The sequence below is a fragment of the Tenrec ecaudatus genome, chromosome 1, assembly GCF_050624435.1.
Source record: "Tenrec ecaudatus isolate mTenEca1 chromosome 1, mTenEca1.hap1, whole genome shotgun sequence".
NCBI lineage: Eukaryota > Metazoa > Chordata > Mammalia > Afrosoricida > Tenrecidae > Tenrec > Tenrec ecaudatus.
The window spans coordinates 156,010,375-156,029,105 of NC_134530.1; the positions used below are offsets into that span (position 1 = coordinate 156,010,375).

At 46.6% G+C, this 18,731-nt stretch overlaps 1 protein-coding gene across 17 annotated transcripts in view; it reads right to left on the reverse strand.

The window, feature by feature from the left end:
• Positions 1-3,380: 3,380 nt before the first annotated feature.
• PDE4DIP (phosphodiesterase 4D interacting protein) overlaps positions 3,381-18,731 on the reverse strand; it is a 213,515-nt gene continuing 198,164 nt past the window's right edge. For 9 of the 17 annotated variants that reach the window (XM_075560261.1, XM_075560181.1, XM_075560190.1 and 6 more), the window contains 7 exons: positions 10,232-10,345; positions 9,457-9,683; positions 7,680-7,823; positions 6,162-6,300; positions 5,901-5,947; positions 4,924-4,975; positions 3,381-4,294 (listed from right to left, as the gene is read on the reverse strand). In XM_075560261.1, coding sequence (XP_075416376.1) covers positions 4,158-4,294; positions 4,924-4,975; positions 5,901-5,947; positions 6,162-6,300; positions 7,680-7,823; positions 9,457-9,683; positions 10,232-10,345 — 860 coding nt within the window. In that variant the 3' untranslated portion in view covers positions 3,381-4,157. The remainder of the gene's footprint in view (positions 4,295-4,923; positions 4,976-5,900; positions 5,948-6,161; positions 6,301-7,679; positions 7,824-9,456; positions 9,684-10,231; positions 10,346-18,731) is intronic. The other 8 variants (XM_075560277.1, XM_075560243.1, XM_075560235.1 and 5 more) reach the window with 2 other exon arrangements.

Sequence of the window (18,731 nt, forward strand, 5' to 3'; positions counted from 1 at the left end):
TGAAAACAAAATACTGCCGAGACTAGTTTTTGTGTAACCCCATGGCCTCTGAGAGAGCATTTCTAGAGTTCTAGATTGTGCCTTGAAGTAGAATCCTACCTTAATTTCACTAAACCCGTGTGAAACTAGAGAATATGTTTTCTTAGCCCCACTAATAGTTGGCACCTGAGTTAAGGGCTCTGAGGAAGGTGAAATTTTGGGGCTCCTCCCCAGGACATCTACCTCAGAATTCCTGGAACCTGTGACCGCACCTCACAAGAGAATCTGCAGGCAAAATTAAAGGAAAGACCTTGAGATGGGGATTATCCGAGTGTGACCAGTAGACTCACAAGGGCCCTTAGCAGGAGAAGAACAAGGATAAAATCAAGACCAGAGTAACGAGATGAGAGTTTTATTATTATTATTAACCATTTTATTGGGAGCCCTTACAGACATTATAACAATCCACAATTCAATTAGATCAAGCACAACTGTACAATTGCTGCACCATCATTTTCCAAACTTTTTCTTTCTTCTTGAACTCTGAAATCAGCTCCCCTTCATGGGAGAAGGCCTTCATCTGCCGTTGTGGCTTTACAGATGGTAGGAGGAAGCCACAAGCCAAGACATGGTGGCAGCCCCTCAACTCACTGCCATCAAGTTTCTGCCAACTCATATGGACTCCTTAGGTCAGGGTAGAATTGCCCCTGTGGGACTCTGAAACTGTAACTCACTTACAGGAGTAGAAAAGCCCTATCTGCCTCCCGAGGAGCAGCTGGTGGATTTGAACTGCTGACGCTGTGGTTAGTAGCTCAATACCTAATCACGATACCAGCAGGGCTCCAGCAGCTTCTGGAAAGAGTAACTGAAAAAAAGCAAGTGTTCGGTTCTCCTTTGACTCACCAGAACAGAAGGCACCTTGATTCTGGCCTCCTGCAATGGGTGTTGGAGTTCTAATCTACAGTACATGAAAACAAATAAACCATGTCAAGAGGAACCCCTCAGGAACAGAAATGGGAGTAGTGATACCATGAGGGTAGGGGGAAGGTGAGGGGAGAAAGGGAAGAAAAGGGGCAACAGATCACAACGATCAGTGTATAATATCACCTCCACCCCCAAAGGAGGACAACAACAGAAAGGCGAGTGAAGCGAGATAGCGGTTGGTGTAAGATACGAAAGCAATAATCTATAATTTATCAAAGGTTCATGAGCATGGGAAGGGAGGGGAAGGAGAGAAGCTGATACCCAGGGTCCAAGTTGAAAGAAAATGTTTAGGAAATGACGATGGCAACATATGTGCAAATATGCTCGATACAATTGACGTATGGGTTGTTATAGGAGCTGTAAGAGCCCCCAATAAAAAGATTTTTTAAATGTCAAAACAGACATTTTGGCATCCTCAAAGGATTAAAATCACGTCCTTTCCAGCATTCTTTGAGTCCGGAGGAAAGAAGCCTGCAGGGGCGGGATCGGAGCTGGAGGACAGATGGGGCAAACCTTACCAATGAGAGTCTCCCAGGACAAAAAAGAGGATCTGATACCAAGGTTTCAAGTAGAAAGGAAATGTTTTGAAAATGATGATGGCAACTTATGTACATATGTGCTCGATACCATTGATGTATGGATTCTTTTAAGAGCTGTAAGAGCCCCCAATAAAATGACTTATTTTTAAAAAGAAAAGGAATTCTCATAGGGCAGGCCATGCTAGCCTCAGAGCTTGAGCAGCTTCATCATGGTGATGGAAAAAACCATTCTTTGGCACAGTATTCCTGGCATTTTTCTCACCACTACAGTCTTCACTTCTCTCCCAACTCTGTCACTATTAGCCTCCATGATCATGCCCTATCTTTTAAGAAAATCCATCCAGATCACCCCAGTGGGATCCCCCTAACTAGTGACCGCAACCTTCTGAGCAGACTGATGGGCTCGACTAAGGAGACAAGGGTCTTGCTGAGAGTCTCTCTCTCTGCAGCCATCCGATGACTGCAGGGACCTGCTAAGCACACTTCATTGGAACAAACCCATGGACAGACGAAGGGGAACCATTTTTACTTACCCTCGTGGCATCAAGGATTCCAAGCCCTGGCAGTGTAAGCATTACGAAGAATCGCGGGAATGGGTACAGAGGTTTTCCTACTTCATCATGAAACAATAGTCGAGTGGTCTTTCTGCCTAGTCATGATCCAGCTGTGTCTGCCTGCAGTTTCCCAGTATCTGGCAGCCAAAGGCCCTCGTGGAAACACTTAAAACAACCGACTGTACAAGCAGATGATGAGTGTGCTTAATCTCACCATCATGTCTGGTCTCTTGGGGCTTGGAGCATCTTTCTGCTGGTGGTTTTGGCAATTTACTTTGTTTCTATTGTTTTTAGTTTAGTTTTATTTTTCATTGTGCCTAAGAAAAACTGTAGAATGGCTGTTCTATTTTAATTCTATTTAAGAAAACACTTTTCCCCAAGGAATATTTTAGGATGTTGATGTCATTGTCTATGAAATGTGCATCATATACATTTCTCAACAAAAGGTGCTTAATTAAGGTGAAACCAACTGGTTCATAGTTTTATTCAATATAGAACAAGATTCTTTTTACTTTGTGACCTCCAGCCCACCTGCATAAGAATAACCTGGGTACTTATGTAAACCATGCAGATTCTATGACTAAGCCTCTTGGGTTGGGAGGCCAGGAAGCAGCTGCTGCGACTCCACAGCTCTCTGCTCCACTATTGCTCTAGAGTTGGATTCTGGCTCATGATGACCCCACTTGGGTCACAGTGGAACCAACTCCGCCGTAGGGTTTCCAATAGCTGATGCTTTTGGAAGTAGGTCACCAGACTTTTCTGCCAGGGTTCCTCTGGGTGGACCCCAACCTCCAGCCTTTCGGGTAGCAGCTGAGCTCATTGACTGTCCACACGACGGCAGGGCTCCCACCACCCCCAAACGAAACCCACTGCCCCCAGTCCGTCTGACTCACAGTGCCCGGCCACCTCACTGCCAGGGAGTCGGTTCTAACTCTTAGTATCCCTACAGTTCACCTCTGGCAGCGGTTCTCAATTTGTGAGTTGCGATCCCTTTCGGGGGGTCAAATGACCTTTTTCACAGGGGTCACCTGATTCATAACAGTAGCAAAATGACAGTGATGAAATAGCAACAAAAATAATTTGATGGGGGGGTCACCACAACATGAGGAACTGCATGAAAGGGCCATGCCCCAGGGAAAAGACTCATTCCTCCATGTTTACAGTCCCGGAAATCTTACACAATGACAACTCTTCTCATGAAGCATCAGACTGCGGGCTTCTGAACCACTGTCCCTTTCCCCCCAAGCTGGTTGCTCTGCCCAGGGACCCGCGCAGAAACGGAGCGGAAAGCCAGGCGAAGGACAACGATGTCTTTATACACCTTTGTTTTAATAGCCACCATACCACTGTTTACCTCTTTTTACCGACCCCGTCCACGCCAGGTATGCGACCTTCAATGCACGGCTGTAGCAACATACATAAATATCTATCATACATGTGTACACGCAGCTGCTCCCCCTGCGGCGGTGGGTGAAGACCCAGGCTCGAAACCCAAGCACAGGCTAGCTTCCCGCGAAGATGTCAGTGGGCTTGTGCTGGCCGGCAGGCCCCTGCTGCCCACAGGGAAGCTGGGATGGCAGGAGGGGCAGCGTGTCTGCAGGGTCATCGGGGGGTACGGTCATCAGAAGGAGGAGAACTGGGAGGCGGGGTGCGTAGCATAAGATGGCCTCCAAGGGACTGCGTCCTCGGTGTATTCTCTGGGCGCTCGGGTACTGCGGTGCTGACTGATGAGAGGCAGGGCGGGTCCAGGTCAGGTGTGGGGTGCCACGCGCAGGGCTTTGGCGACTATCGCCCATCAGCGTTTTCAGAACTGCCCAAGGAGCTCCAGGGCCGGGACTCGGGCCCACTCTCCGGAGCGGAGCGTTTGCAGATGCGTGTTTGCCGAGATGACAGACTTGCCATGTGCTCTAGCTCTTTCCAAAAGGCAGCGTCCTGCATGCAAACTAAGCTGGGTCTAGCTTCGCGTTGGGCCAGGGGGGTCTTGGCTGATGGGATTCCTGGACGCCAGGCAAGTCTTCCTGCCATCTCCCGCCTCACCAAGACACCCATCGGACTTCTTCAGGACCCTTGCCAGGTCTGCAGGTGTGGACCCAGACCTTCCTCAGGAGATAGACAGCTGCACAAAGCGGGGGCAGGCCCATCCGGCCTGCTTTTGAAAGGACCTTCGCTTCCGACAGGGCTCCTGGAAGGCAAGGGTCACAAGACGGGAGTGCCGGGCAGCGCCCGCAGGGATTTCACCTGGAGGCAGAAAAAGAAAGGAGGCAAGGGTGCAGTAAGGATGCAGCCAGGCGCTGCTGAGGGGCACTGGGGCGCCCGACAGGTCCAGGAGCTTGAGCATGAGCTCCGGGGAGGGGCTGTGGACTGGAGAGACTGCCGGTGTCCGGGTGAGGGAAAGCACCTCCCGGACTCTGTGCTGGTGATGTCCCTGCTCCAAGCCACCGCAGACCAGAGGCCCTGCCCACTCTCGGTCCACTTGGAAGCAAAATGATGGCCTTTGTCAGCTCGCCCCTCCCCACCCCCCCAGGAAAAGAAGTGCTTAGCACGAAACATGCACACATGAGACACATCTGTTGTGGGACGGAGAGGGCATTTTGCAAGGACCTCCATCCGCCTGTGAGGCTTATAGCCGACTTTACCATTCTGAGGCCAGGAAGGGGTCACAGCAGGCAGGGCGCAGAGAGCATCTCCGTCTAGGCCCATGACTTACAGGTGGGGGGCAGCAGACTCAGAGAGGTCAAGGGGCCAGCCAAAGCCACGCAGCCAGTTAGTGACCCTCCGGGGCTGGGACCCAGGCCTCAAGCCCTTTCCCTGGTGGCGGGAAGGTGGGGAGGAAGCTGCCCAGCTGGGACTTGAGGCTGTTGGGTTACCTTTGCTGGGGCAGGAATAAGGCTTTACAGAAGAAATCTTGTAAGTGTTCTTCTAAAGAGGCTCAGGAAAGAAAGGAATCATCAGAGAAAAACAAAAGGGAATTAGCCCAAAAATTTTAAAAAGGCAGCTTTAAATTGTGGCCCAGCTAGTTTTCTCGCTGTGGGTATCAATGATCTCCCAGACCATAATCTAGGGATTATAATCTACAACATTTATAATCCATAAATTTAGAATCTAGGAACACATCTAGGGACCTTCCCAACTGCTGGCAGCATAGCTTTGAGCCCATGGTAAAAGCGGTCATTTCTGATACTGAAATTATTTCACTCACCTCAAGTTTTTCTTCAGAATATTTGTTCGGGAATAGCTAAGACATTTTAAAAAATAAGGCAACGTAGGGGGGCAATCTGGCATACTTATGAAATCCTCCCCCCAGAGCATCCATTTTTAGTGTTGTTATTTTTTTTGTCTGCTTGTTTGTTTCAATCAAATCTTCCTGATCAAGAAGACTCCCAAAGGCTCTCTTAGCTGATGTTTCTTAAGAAAAATAATCAGCAACTAACTCGAAACTGTTGGTTCCACTCCACACTGCACGCAGAAATCCGTGTGTTAGGTGGCACCTTGATCTCTACAAGGGCACAGGGGTCACTAGAACCCTTAAGGCTCAACTCCTCTCTGTCCCCGACCTAAAGTGTGAATTGCGCCGCATTTCTCCCACCTCCTGACTTGGCAGAAAGAAGAGACGGTGGAACGGAAAGAAGCGAAGACAGCAATGTGAGAACAGACAGAAATGTCGGGGTTGGGGTGCTGACTGGGAGGAGGGGGCGAAACTGGAAGGATGTCTATTGCGGGCAGACATGTGCTCCTAGAAATGACCAGCATCAGGGAGAGGTCAGAGCCCACGCAGGACCCCCTGCAGCTCTGACCATGGAAGGTGAGGGGCTCCGAGCTTCTGACCCGGGCAGTCGTGCCTTACCTCCAAGTTTGTCCTGGCCTTCCGCAGCACATCATGTGTCCTGGTCACTGAAATAACAGAGCGGTCGAACACAGCGCAGATTACCAGCTGGCCTACCCATGCGTGGGCAGCACTTTCCCTGCCCCTCCCTGCCCTTGGCTTCCACCCTTGCTGAGGGCAAGGGGGTTCAGGCTGCTCCCTCCCGGCATCTCCGAGCTTCTCTGGTTTGCTGTTCTTCAGCAGCATTAGAGGGGCCCCCTGTCCCCGTCTCTGGGTACCCACACTGGCTGAAGATAAACTGCTCCATGCTCTCCTTCTGCTGGTTGGCAGTCTTCAGTTGCTCAGCTGTGCTCTGCAGGAGGTTCTCATGTTGGGAGAGTTTGCTTCTCAGTTCCAGAAGTTCTCTTTTCATGGACTCTCCCTGGGGAAGAGGGACAGACGCCTCAAGCAACCCCGCTGCCCCTAGGCCCCTGGACCCTGGCTTGGTGGCTCTTTACAATCCAAATAGAACTCCCCAAGCTTCTCATTGTTTTCTGCACTGAGTCTCCCTCTATTTCCTGAAAGCCCCCCAGCTGGTGACACCTTGGGATGAGGACCAAGCTGAAAACAACTCACTGCCCAGTCGATGCCGACTCATCAACTGTTGTAAACCTGTGAGAACTGGCCCCGGGGACTGCCAGGGCCATAACCCTTTCCAGAAGTAGAAAGGCCTGTCTTTCTCCCTCCAGGCAGCTGGCGGTCTTCAATGCCTGACCTCAAAGACCAGGGCGGGTGGGAATCTTGAGAGCCTGCCGGCCCCTATATGGGTTTGCACAGGCCTGCACTCCTGGCTCTAGGCCAGGGCAGAAAGGCCCATCTGGAGACCCCAGTGCAGCCCCCTTTCACTTCCTCACACAAGTCAAACTGGCCTCGTTCCAGAACATTATGCGTGACCTGAGGATGCTTTACAAGTTGAGCAGCGTTTCCGCCAACCTGAAAACGGAAGTGCTCCTCCCTAGAATCAGCATGACTGCATTGCCCATACGTCTCTGAGATTAAACCTGGAGTTAGACTGCTTGGCAAGGCAGCCTGGAACAGGGTTGTTGGAGGCTCTGCCAAAGGGAGGAAGGCTGAGGTCTGAGAGGACCCTGAGGGGGCTGGTTTTTTCCAGACCCAGACCTGCAAATGTATGTGATAGACTGGGATTCCAATCACAAATTCTCAAAATGAACCCCACAGCCGGCGAGCTGAGGCCCACTCATAGAGACGCCATGGCACAGGGTCAAAGAGATCCCGAGGGTTTCCAGGGCTGTTAACTCATTACAAGGGTAGCTTAAAGTCCTGGCTTTCTCCCACAGAGCTGCAGGTGGCTTCGAACTGCTGACCTTGAAGTTAGCAGCCTCACGCCACCAGGACGCCACCCCACGAGGGGGGGCTCATGCTGCCCTGGTGGATCACATTTCACTGGGAGGGCCCGAAGGAGGTGGGGAAGCATTAGCGGGCCCCTTAATCTCAGGCCAGCCAACTTTCAGGAGGTGAGAGTGTGCCAGGGTTCTGTGGTTCTGCCTTCCCCACACCCTGCCCCTTTCCTCCGATCGCGGACCCTAGGGTCGGGATGGGAGCTGAAGGGGTGTCCTCAGATCTGCACTGGCTCTAACCCCCATGGCTCAGAGGTCTCCCTCCAGGGATGCTCCCCGAGGGCCTTTATTTCCAGATCACTGGTCAGCTCCTGATCTTCAGGGAGTGGGGGCCAGAGGACAGGATGATGCCTGAGGACAGAGGAGTGGAACTTTAACCCAGTAAAGGAGACTGGCCTCTTACCACTTTTCCCAGCTGAGCAGGGATGTGGGTGTCTGGCAAGGCTGCCCGCCAAAACATGGTGAGAAGGGAGGCCGACTCCTCCAAGGTGTGGTGCAGGGCACGGGCGCCGCTCCGCAGCTCGTGGGCATACTCACTGCTGAGCACCTGGAACAGGGGGGCGTCGATGACATGCATGCTCACTCTGCCCAATTTCCAGCACAGGGACTATGCTTCTTTTATGAGACCCAGCACATGGGGCTGCAGGAACTGGGAATCCTTCCCCGAACCTGGAGACCCAGGATCTCCAACTGCAGAATGACTTGAATGGATTCATCTGACTCAAGCCCGCACGATCTGTCGCTGTCTCTCTCTCTCGCTTGCTTGCTCACTCTCAAACTTTTAATCATGAACTGAGTGAAGATTACCAGAGCAGATCCATTGCCCATCCAACATTTCACCCTCATTTTGTTACATCTCATTGATTGTCATCCCTACAATGTCATATCATGTACCCCACTTTCTCTCTCTCTTGCCCATTTTCCATTCCTCCTTTCTTAACCCTCTAGACAGTCCTTGGGTAAACACTGCCCCTTTGATCTCACTTGGCTGACTATGCAAAGGCGTGCATCCCTCCCTGGTGCTACGGTTCCCTTTGTGGACCCATCTGCAGTTTGGCTGGCCATGTCAGATGCTTTCGTTTCCTGAGATGGAGGGGGACTAAGGATCAAAGCTTCAAGGGATTTACCATCCTCTTTCCCACCACTAAGTCTGGGCTCTTTTATGATTTTGAGGGTTTTTCCATATTTTTCTCCAACTCTATGCAAGACCTTCTGATGGGATCCCTTTCAGAGCAGTTGGTGATGGTAGCTGGGCACCATCTAGTTCTTCTGGTGTCAAGGTCACGCATTCTCTCTTTTAACCTTCTAGTAGACGCTCAAGTATCAAGTCTAAAATGCTCAGATCCTTTTCCCCTTGAGCCCCCTTCTCTTCCCCAAATCACCTCTAAGCTTTGATTGGGCCGAACCCCTTGTGCCTTCAAGGACTGAGGTACCTGCCCCCTATCTCTAGAAGGTCATTCTCCACCTACAGAATGGACTTAGCTTCAAAACATATCCTCCTTTTGACATCCTCGGTGACAGTGTGGCTTCCTTCCTCATGTACATAGGAGTGCCCACATCTGTGCCTGTACAGTACAGAGAGAAACTTCTGCCGCTCGGACAATAGCCCCTAGTGGTGTTCATTGACTCAGATGTGGCCTCTCCCCGCTGGGGTGTGCTGTGTCCTTCGACATCCGAGCATCGCTTGAAGCTGTGGCAGCACAGCAATTAGTGCCTGGCCTCTCTCTGCAGAGAAGCACCCTGAGAACCTCTGCTGAGCGCGTCCCCACAGCTGCCTCTTCCACACAGGCAGATCATATGGGTGCGATCCCCTCCGACTCGGTGACTTTATTCTGCCCACAGATGGACCTGGGTTATGTGACTGTAACAGAGAACATGCCACCACAGGCTACTCAGCCCAGCACCGTACGCATGTGGTCACGTAGCATATGTTCTGCGAAGGAGGAAGACGAGGCTGCACAGATTTACACTGGGGAAAGATCAACTCTGCTCCATCAGTGACAGAGCTGAGTGCACAGGGGAAACAGGAGACGGAGAGGAAAGGGTCAGCTGGGCTACACAAATGAACCGTTGGGTGTTGGCCATGGTAGGAGATGTTTAAATTACAGTGGGAGAAGGAGCTAAACTCAGAAGAAAGGGCAACCAGGAAAAGGTGCACTAAGAGCCCCAAGCTGGATTACCTGTGCGCCCTGTGCATCAAGGCTGGGGAAGTTGCAAGCTGTTCTCAGGAGAGACACTAACTTGTTCACCAGCAGTTTGCCCTCCCCAATCTGCTGTCTTAGGGCACTGTAGTCATCGAAGTGGCCAATGACATGGCGACCGTGCTTATTAGCAAAGGAGCCGTCCGTCGCATCACCCTCCAGCCTGGGAGGAGACTTCGTGGCTGGAGAAGCATCCAAAGCCAGCTCTGAAAAGGAGGAGCACAGCCAAACAGAATCCTGTGTTATTTAGAGACATGCCTCCAGTTCTCTTCAATCCAGAAGAGATGCTAAATCATGAAAGAGGCCTCCAGGCAAGAGAAAGGGCATCTGGGAAAGGCCAAGGGGAGCGTGAACTCATAGACATATTTTGTGTCTATATTTTTACTCTTTCTGACCTTATCTCACACAGATCAAACTTCCAAGATGGGTCATATCATTATTGACAACTGAAACATTACAATAACTTTCATAGAGAAGATACAGGTACAGTAACTGAGTGGGAAGCAAAGAACACTATCAAGAATGGAGAGATGACAATGCCATGAAACAAGACTGAGTGATAGGAAAAAACACAGAGGAAAACTGAGAACCCAGAAAGAAAAGACAGAAGAGGCCATGTAAGGCCGAAGGAAAGCCTGGAGGCCTGTGGAGAAGAATTTCCAAAGTCAGACAATATGTATACAAACAGTCAAGCATTGCTTGCATTTCTATGTTGCCATCCTCGGGGTCTGAGTCCTTCTATTCCCATATTTACCATTTATCCTGTTGAAGATGGAGGTCTCAGAGCCAGGAGCAGAGGAAGAGCTTGGGAATATGGGAGATGCAGAGTTCATGCCAACATCTCGAACTGGAGGGGAAGACACCGAATCTATGGATTGAAAATGAGGGTGGCTATCATTAACACTGCTGCCCACGGCCCACGCACCATAGGCACAGCCCCATTACGAGCGGCAACACTCTCCTCCTGCAGGAGTCCCCCCCATACCCCACAGCCCAAACACTCTCCTCCTGCAGGAGTCCCCCCATACCCCACAGCCCAAACACTCTCCTCCTCCAGGAGTCCCCTCATACCCCACAGCCCAAACACTCTCCTCCTCCAGGAGTCCCCCATACCCCACAGCCCAAACACTCTCCTCCTCCAGGAGTCCCCCATACCCCATAGCCCAAACACTCTCCTCCTCCAGGAGTCCCCCATACCTCACAGCCCAAACACTCTCCTCCTCCAGGAGTCCCCCATACCCCACAGCCCAAACACTCTCCTCCTGAAATAATACCCTTATATCCCTCAGCCCCCAAAATTGCAGATGAAGCCCCATGTGTTGGGCAGGGTTCTCTAGAGAGACAAACCAGATTGCTAGTAATTATATATAAATACATTTATAAAGATAGATATATAATACAAGAAATGAACCGTCAAATTATATACAGGTAGATAATACAAGAAATTAACAGTTAAATTATAAAGCAGTGAGACACTAGCAGTCCTTTAAGGCTTGAGAGCCGCCAGTTGCCAGTCCCCTTCTGTAGAGAGAGCTGGGCTATATCTATCCAGGCAGCAAACAGCAAGGCAGGTCCCCAACTGTCATCAACTGTCGATTCCCAGCTCCAGAGATGAACATTCCAATCGTGTGGGCTTAAAGGGACCTCAACTGACAGCGACACAGTCCACAGGCTAGGCATCCCACAGGTAGTGTACCCCTTTAAACTGAGGCACAGAACAACCAAGATGAGGCTCACCGAGCCATTTATCCCTCTGCTCTTCAGTTAATCCTACTTGTGTTTATCGGCCAGGCTGGCACAATAAACTATCGCACCCCATTTGTCATGTTTCATTCTTCACAGCAAAGGCATGTTCTTTAACCGAACGATTTTCCATGAGCAAACAACTTCTAGTTTGATAAACTAGGGGGTATATTTTTTCTAAATCTAGTTTTAAATATGTTTTTGCATGCCTAATCCAATGCCTTCGAACTGATTATAGATCTGCCAAAATAGACATAATAACATAATAATAAATATACTAAAAGCATAATAAAAAATAAACATCTGTTAAAACTATTAAATCCAAAATGAAAGGAGGGAAATAGGAGCCTCAACTCAACTTGCTCTCCCTCTTCCCCTGAGCTGCAATGGGGAACAATGTAGCGTGTGAGTAGAGGAGGGAAGTGCTTGTGGAGGATAGCATGCAACCCTACAGTGGAGGAATGAGGAAATTTCCCAATAATTCAGAGATAGAAAAGGATGTTGCCTATATAATATAGGCAGGATAAACGCTCCTGAGGAGAAAACAATGGGACCAATGGTTCTGGGATAAGGGGGTGGGAATAGAGGGGGGGGGAGGAGTGGGAAGCCAACAAACTCAGGGACAAGGGAACAAGAGCTCTAAAATCAATGGCAAGGAGGGCATAGAAGGTCTGGTGGGGTTGAGGAAGTGCAGTGTAGCTGAGAGGAAGTTCACAGCGATTAATATGGTAGTGGGACAGGAGGAAAGTAAAAAGAAATAGAGGAAAGAACTAGGAGGCAAAAGACATTTATAGAGCTATAAATATAGGCATGTACATATATAAATATATTAATAAATAACAATAGGGATATAGGTCTATGTACATATATTTATCGGTCATATATTTAAGGCAACAGATAGACATTGGGCTTCTACTCAAGTCTTCTCTCAACACAAGAGCACTTTGTTCTGATAACCTGGCATTCTGTGATGCTCAACTTCCCAACACGTTCACTGAAGACAAAATGGGTGCATGAGCTAATGTAAAGAAAACTGATGGTGCCCAGCTATTACAAGATATATCATCTGGGGTCTTAAAGGCTTGAAGATAAACAAGCGGCCATCTAGCAGGGAAGCAACAAAGCCATTGTGGGGCAGGGTCTAAACCCCTCTGGCCTCACATTCAAGCTATCTCTTTATTCTGTATTTCCTCCCTCTCTCTCTCCTCCCTCTTTACCGTCACAGCCAATCTTACTGAAGAAAGTTGGGGTTTTTTCCCCTTCTTTACCTTTCTTCTCGTTTTCTTTCTTTCCTCTTTTTTGGGTTCTCTTTGCTTCTTTCTCTGCTTGTATGGTTCTCTCTTCTCCCTCTCATTCCTTTCACATGCCATGGCTGGTTCCTAGATCCCTACACTCTTCCTAGAGCAACCCTGTCCTCCCAGCGGGCAGCCTGACCTCTAAGACAGTGCTGCACACAGGACGAGTCAGTGCTACACACAGCACAGCATGGGGTCAGCTATTTTTTAATCTATTTGTAAAATTCTCTCTTTCTTTTTTCTTACTTTCTTTGTGTTCTTCATTCACTTTTTCTTCTTTTCTCATCTTCTCTGAGCTTTTCTCTCCTTCCTACCACAACCTCAGCAGATTCGGTTCCCTATTGTGTTGTTTCCTTTTAAAATTTTTTTACTGTTTTCACTTTTGTTTCGTGTATGCATTTTAGTTGTGTGTGTGTCAGTGGGTGTCGGTTCGCTTGGAATTGTTGCTGCAGCCTGTATCTTCTTTCTTTCTCTCTTTTTCCTCTCTTTTCACTCTCTTTCCTGCCACAAGCCCTAGCGGCCTGCAGGCCACTCCCATCTGCCTAGGGCAACTCTGAAGGCCTAACTGTGGGAGATCCCACCTGCATTTATTGGCTTGGCAAGCAGCTGGTGAATTCATGCCGGTCCTCTTCCACACACCAAAAAGCAGGGGATTCTCCCCTACAAATAGTGAGGGCATCCCCAGCCTAAATCCTGAGGCCCTACAAATGATTGGGGGAAATGCCTGACCACCACTGGTGGGGCTCAATGCTACTGTGGGATCATCCACCCAACCTCCAAGGCGATCTCTCTGTCTAAGGTAATTCCCCTGCCAGCTACACCAGGGAGCTCTACACCAGGGAGGGTATACCCACACACCCTCCTCAGGACTCCAGTTGCAGAGGAAAACACAACAGGCCAGCTGAGGTGCTCCAAGAACCATGAAGCCTACTTTGAGATCGGCCAGAGAAGAGACGCCATCGTGGGCCCACAACAACCTGACCAGGGTCACATGAGAGGAACATCCAACACACATTATAAATAAGGGAATACTGGACAGCTAGGATAAGAGTGAAACCACAGGAAGCTAAATCAATAGCCTAACCCCTCATTATAGCTACTGGCAGGTAGTTCATAGAAGTACTCATACGAATCCCCCAAGAGTACTCATATGAATCCCCCATAGAAGTACTAATATGAATCCCCCTCATAGAAGGACTCATATGAACCCCCCAGGGCTCACTGACTCAGGAAGATGGTTCCAGGCTCCTCTAAAACTACACATAAACAGCAACCAGTTCTAACAGCTTCAAAGAAAAAGCAGGAGAAACAGAATACAAGGCCAGAAGAAGTCATGAACTTAACGATGAGCATAGAAGAAGCAGATATTGACCTGCCACAAAAAGACATTTTCAAAACCCTTATTGAAGTCATAAAGGATAGGAGGGAAGTAATGCAGAAAAAAAGATGAAATGATAGAGGATATAAAGGCAACGTACCAAAGGGAAATCCAAGCGTTAAGGGATCAAATAAAATGCAATAACAAATTGACAGACCTTGCTAATAGGCTTGAGGAGGCAGAGAGTCGCACCAGTGACCTAGAGGATAACCAAGCAGACCTCAGCAAATGTAAAAAGCAGTCAAAAAAGACAATCAAATTATCTGAGGAAAACTTGAGAACCATGTCAGATGCTATGAAAAGAAACAATATTAGAATAATTGGACTACCGGAACAAGACACAACAAAGAAGTCAACAGTGAAAGTAGTAAGGGAATACTTAGAGGAAAACTTCCCCAGCTTAATAAATGAAAAGCAGGCAACCACTCAAGAGGCTGAAAGAACAACAGTCAGACTGAATTCCAAGAATTCACCAAGACACATAATTGTCAAATTGCCCAAGTATGAGGTAAAGGAGATCATAAAAGTAGCTGGGGAAAAGCAAACAGTCACGTATAAAGGTACCCCAGTAAGAGTATGTTCAGACCTATCAGCGGAAATGATGAAGAAGAGGAGGGAATCGAGTAACATATTCCAAAATTTGAAGGAACACAACGCAATCCCAAGAATACTTTACCCAGCCAAATTTTCTATAATGATAGATGGAGAAGTAAGATTCTTCCCAGACAAGGGCAACCTCAAAGCATACATAAAAAGAAACCGAACACTACAAAATATCCTTGCCCATCCAGTAGGGGCAGAAGATCCACACACACTGAGGGCAAATAAGAAACCATCACATAGAACAACTCCACCCATAGGGCGACAAAAAAGAAACAGCCCCCAGAATAGCATCAGCTCAATAGTGGAAAGAAGGCAAACAAACCACACACACAAGCGGACAAGATAGGTAGATAGGAAAATATCCAAAACAAAAGGTACTAGATGACATCACAGAGTTCACAGATTGATATAATAACACTGAATATCAATGTCCTGAACTCAGGCATTAAAAGGCAGAGGCTAACAGACTGGCTCAGAGAACATAATGCATCGATCTGCTGCGTCCAGGAGACTCATCTCAAGCTTGCAGACAAAAACAGGTTGAGAATTAAAGGCTGGAGAAAAATATACCAAGCAAATGGTAACGCAAAAAAAGCGGGTAGGCATCTACATTAACCTCAAGATACAGGCCACAACAAGAGACAAGGAGGGGCACTATATAATGCTCAAAGGAAAGATAGACCAAGAACCAGTGAGCATAATAAACATATATTCACCTAATGAGAGACCTGTGAAATTTGTAAATCAAACACTCCAAATGTTGAAAAAAGAGATCACAAGCTGAACAATTATAGTTGGTGACTTTAATACACCACTCTCTGAAAAAGACAGATCACTGTATATCAACAAGGAGGCTATAGATCTAAATAATACAATTGGACAACTTGACTTGATAGATATTTTCAGAGCTTTCCACCCACATGCAAAAATATTCACATTCTTTTCAAGCTCACATGGTACATATTTGAAAATAGACTACATACTGAGACACAAGCCGAACATTCAAGCACATAGAGTTTATACAGACATCTCCCTTTGATCACAGCACCATAAAACTGGAAATGAGCAGAAGGACAGTGAAGAAAACAAGGGCAAACAATTGGAGAATGAACAATTTCCTATTGCAAAAGGAATGGGTACTGATCCAAATAAGAGACAAAATCAGGAAGGTTCTAGAAACCAATGAGAATGAAAATATGATGTACCAAAACCTTTGGGATACAGCACAGGCATTTATCAGAGGAAGGCTGATAGCAATAAATGCACACATGAAAAAAGAAGAGAGACTCGTGGATGATTTGCTATGCTGACACAAAACTTATACCAATTAGAGCAGAGTCAATGGAACAACCCTACTAATAGCAAGAGGAAAGATATAATAAAAATCAGAGCTGAAATACAGGAGAGGGAAAACAAGAAAACTATGGGAAAAAATAATGCCACTAAATGTTGGTTCTTTGAAAGAATTAACAGAATTGACAGACCTCTGGCAAACCTAACCAAAGAAAGGAAAGAACAAATGACATTTGCAAGGATGAGGGATGAAATGGGAACCTAATGAAATCTAAAGAATAACTACACAGAATATATAGGTCTATACTCTAATGAATTCAACAATTTGGAAGACACGGACAAATATTTGGAAACACAATACCTCCCTAGACTATCCCAGATAGATGTCAAGAACCTCAACAGACCCATAGCAAAGGAAGAAATAGACAAAGTAATTAAAGGATTACCAACAAAAGAAAATCCCTTGGTCCAGATGGCTTCACAGGAGAATTCTACCAAGCTTTCAGGGAAGAACTGACACCAATTCTATACAAACTCTTTCTGAACTAGAAAAAGACAGAAAATTCCCAAACTCTATGAAGCTAGTATAACTGATACCTAAAGCGGACAAAGATGCCTCATGAATCAAAAACTACAGACCAATATCCCTAATGAACATTAATGTAAAAATCCTTAACAAAACAATGGCCAAGAGAATACAAAAGCATATTAAAAAAATAATTCACCATGACCAAGTGGGATTTATACCAGGGATGCAGGAATGGTTCAACATACAAAAGACCATCAGAATTATTCGACCACATTGGCAGGAAAATTGATAAGAACCACCTGATAATATCAATAGATGCGAAAAAGCATTCAACAACATCCAACACGCATTCCTGGATTAAGACACTCAAGAAGATAACAATAGATGGAATATTCCTCAACATCATACAAGCCATATAGGAAAAACCAATAGATAACGTGGGAGTTAATGGAGAAAAGATGAAAACAATTCCACCAAAAAAGGGGAACCAGATGAGGATGCCCCTTGTCCCCACTCCTATTTAACATCGTACTGGAGATCCTAGCTAACAACATAAGACAAAAGAAAGATATTAAAAGTATTTATCTGGGGAAGGAAGAGGGGAAATTATCATTATTCGAAGATGATATGGTTCTATATATTGGAGATCCCTTAAATTCCACAAGTGGAGTGTTGGAAGCAATAGAGGAATATGGAAGACTGGCCGGATACAAAACCCACAAACAGAAGTCTATTGGACTGCTCTACACATCAGACAAGATCACAGAAGAGACAATTTACAATAGCAAGAACAAATTAATATACCTAGGGATATACCTGATTAAAAAATGAAAGACTTGTATGAGGAAAATTATAAAATACTACTACAAGAAATCAAGAGTGACCTCAACAAATGGAAGACTATTCCATGCTCATGGAATGGCAGACTGAATATAGTAAAGATGTCAGTTGTGCCCAAGGCACTATATAAGTTCAATGCTATCCCGATATGAATACCACCATTCTTCTTCAAAGAATTGGAAAAACAGATTACCAACTTCATATGGAGGGGGAAGAAGCCCAGAATTAGCAGAGAACTCCTCGAAAAGAAGAACAAAGTGGGAGGGAGTGCTCTACCTGACTTTAGCACGTACTATACGGCCACAGTAGTCAAACAGTGTGGTACTGACATAATGACAGATATTCAGACCAAAGGAAAAGAGCTGAAGACTCAGAAATAAAAACATCAGCATACAGGCAACTGAACTTGGATAAGGGCCAAACAAATATTAGATAGGAAGCAGATGCCCTCTTCAATAAATGGTGCTGGAACAAATGGATATCTATCTACCTGCAGAAAAATGAAGCAAGACCCTTACCTCATTCCACACACAAGAATAACCTCAAAGTGGATCACAGAACTTGAAATAAAACCCCAAACAATTAGGGCCATTAATTAGGGAATTGGGACAAACCTGAGAGCCTTGGCACAGGGAATACATAGGCTATCAGAAATAGGGAAGATACAAATACAGAGGAGTCACAAATAGACAAGTGGGATATACTGAAAATAAGACACCTGTGTACATCGAAAGAATTCACCAAGAGAGTAATAAGAGAGTCCACAGACTGGGAAAACATCTTTAGCAATGACACATCAGACAAAGACCTTATTACTACAATCTATAATACGTTGAAAGCTTACAATAAGAGAAAAACTAAATGCCCACTGAGGAGGTGGGCAAAGGACCTGAACAGAAGCTTGACGGAGTCTGAAATCCAAATGGCCAATAAACCTGTGAGAAAATGTTCCCAATCATTAGCCATAAGAGAAATGCAAATCATAACAACTATGAGATACCACCTAACACCCTCAAAGATAGCCCAATTCAAAAAATGAGAAAGCAATAAGTGTTGGAGGGGCTGTGGTGAGATAGGAACTCTCATCCACTGCTGGTGGACCTGTAGGTATGTACAGCCACTATGGAAATCGATTTGGCGATTTCTCAAACAGATGGAAATTGAGTTACCATACAACCCAGCAATGCCCCTACTGGGCATATATCCAGAAGAGGCAAGAAACAAACCATGGCCAGACATCTGTGCTCCAATGTTCATTGCGGCACAGTTCACAATCACAAGGAGTTGGAAACAACCTATATTTCCATGAACAGACAAATGGATTAAAAAACTGTGGTACATAATACATGGAGTATTACGCATCCCTAAAAAGCAGTGGTGAACGCATGAAGCATATCACTGCATGGGAAGAACTGGAGAAAATTATTCTAAGTGAAGTAAGCCAAGCACAAAAGGACAAGTATAACATCAGTCCACTGAGGTAAGTTTATATATATAAAGAAAGAACAGAAAGGTAAATGCAAAAGGGACACAGAGAAAAAGCTACTGTATACAAACACTCCAGGGGTGAGGT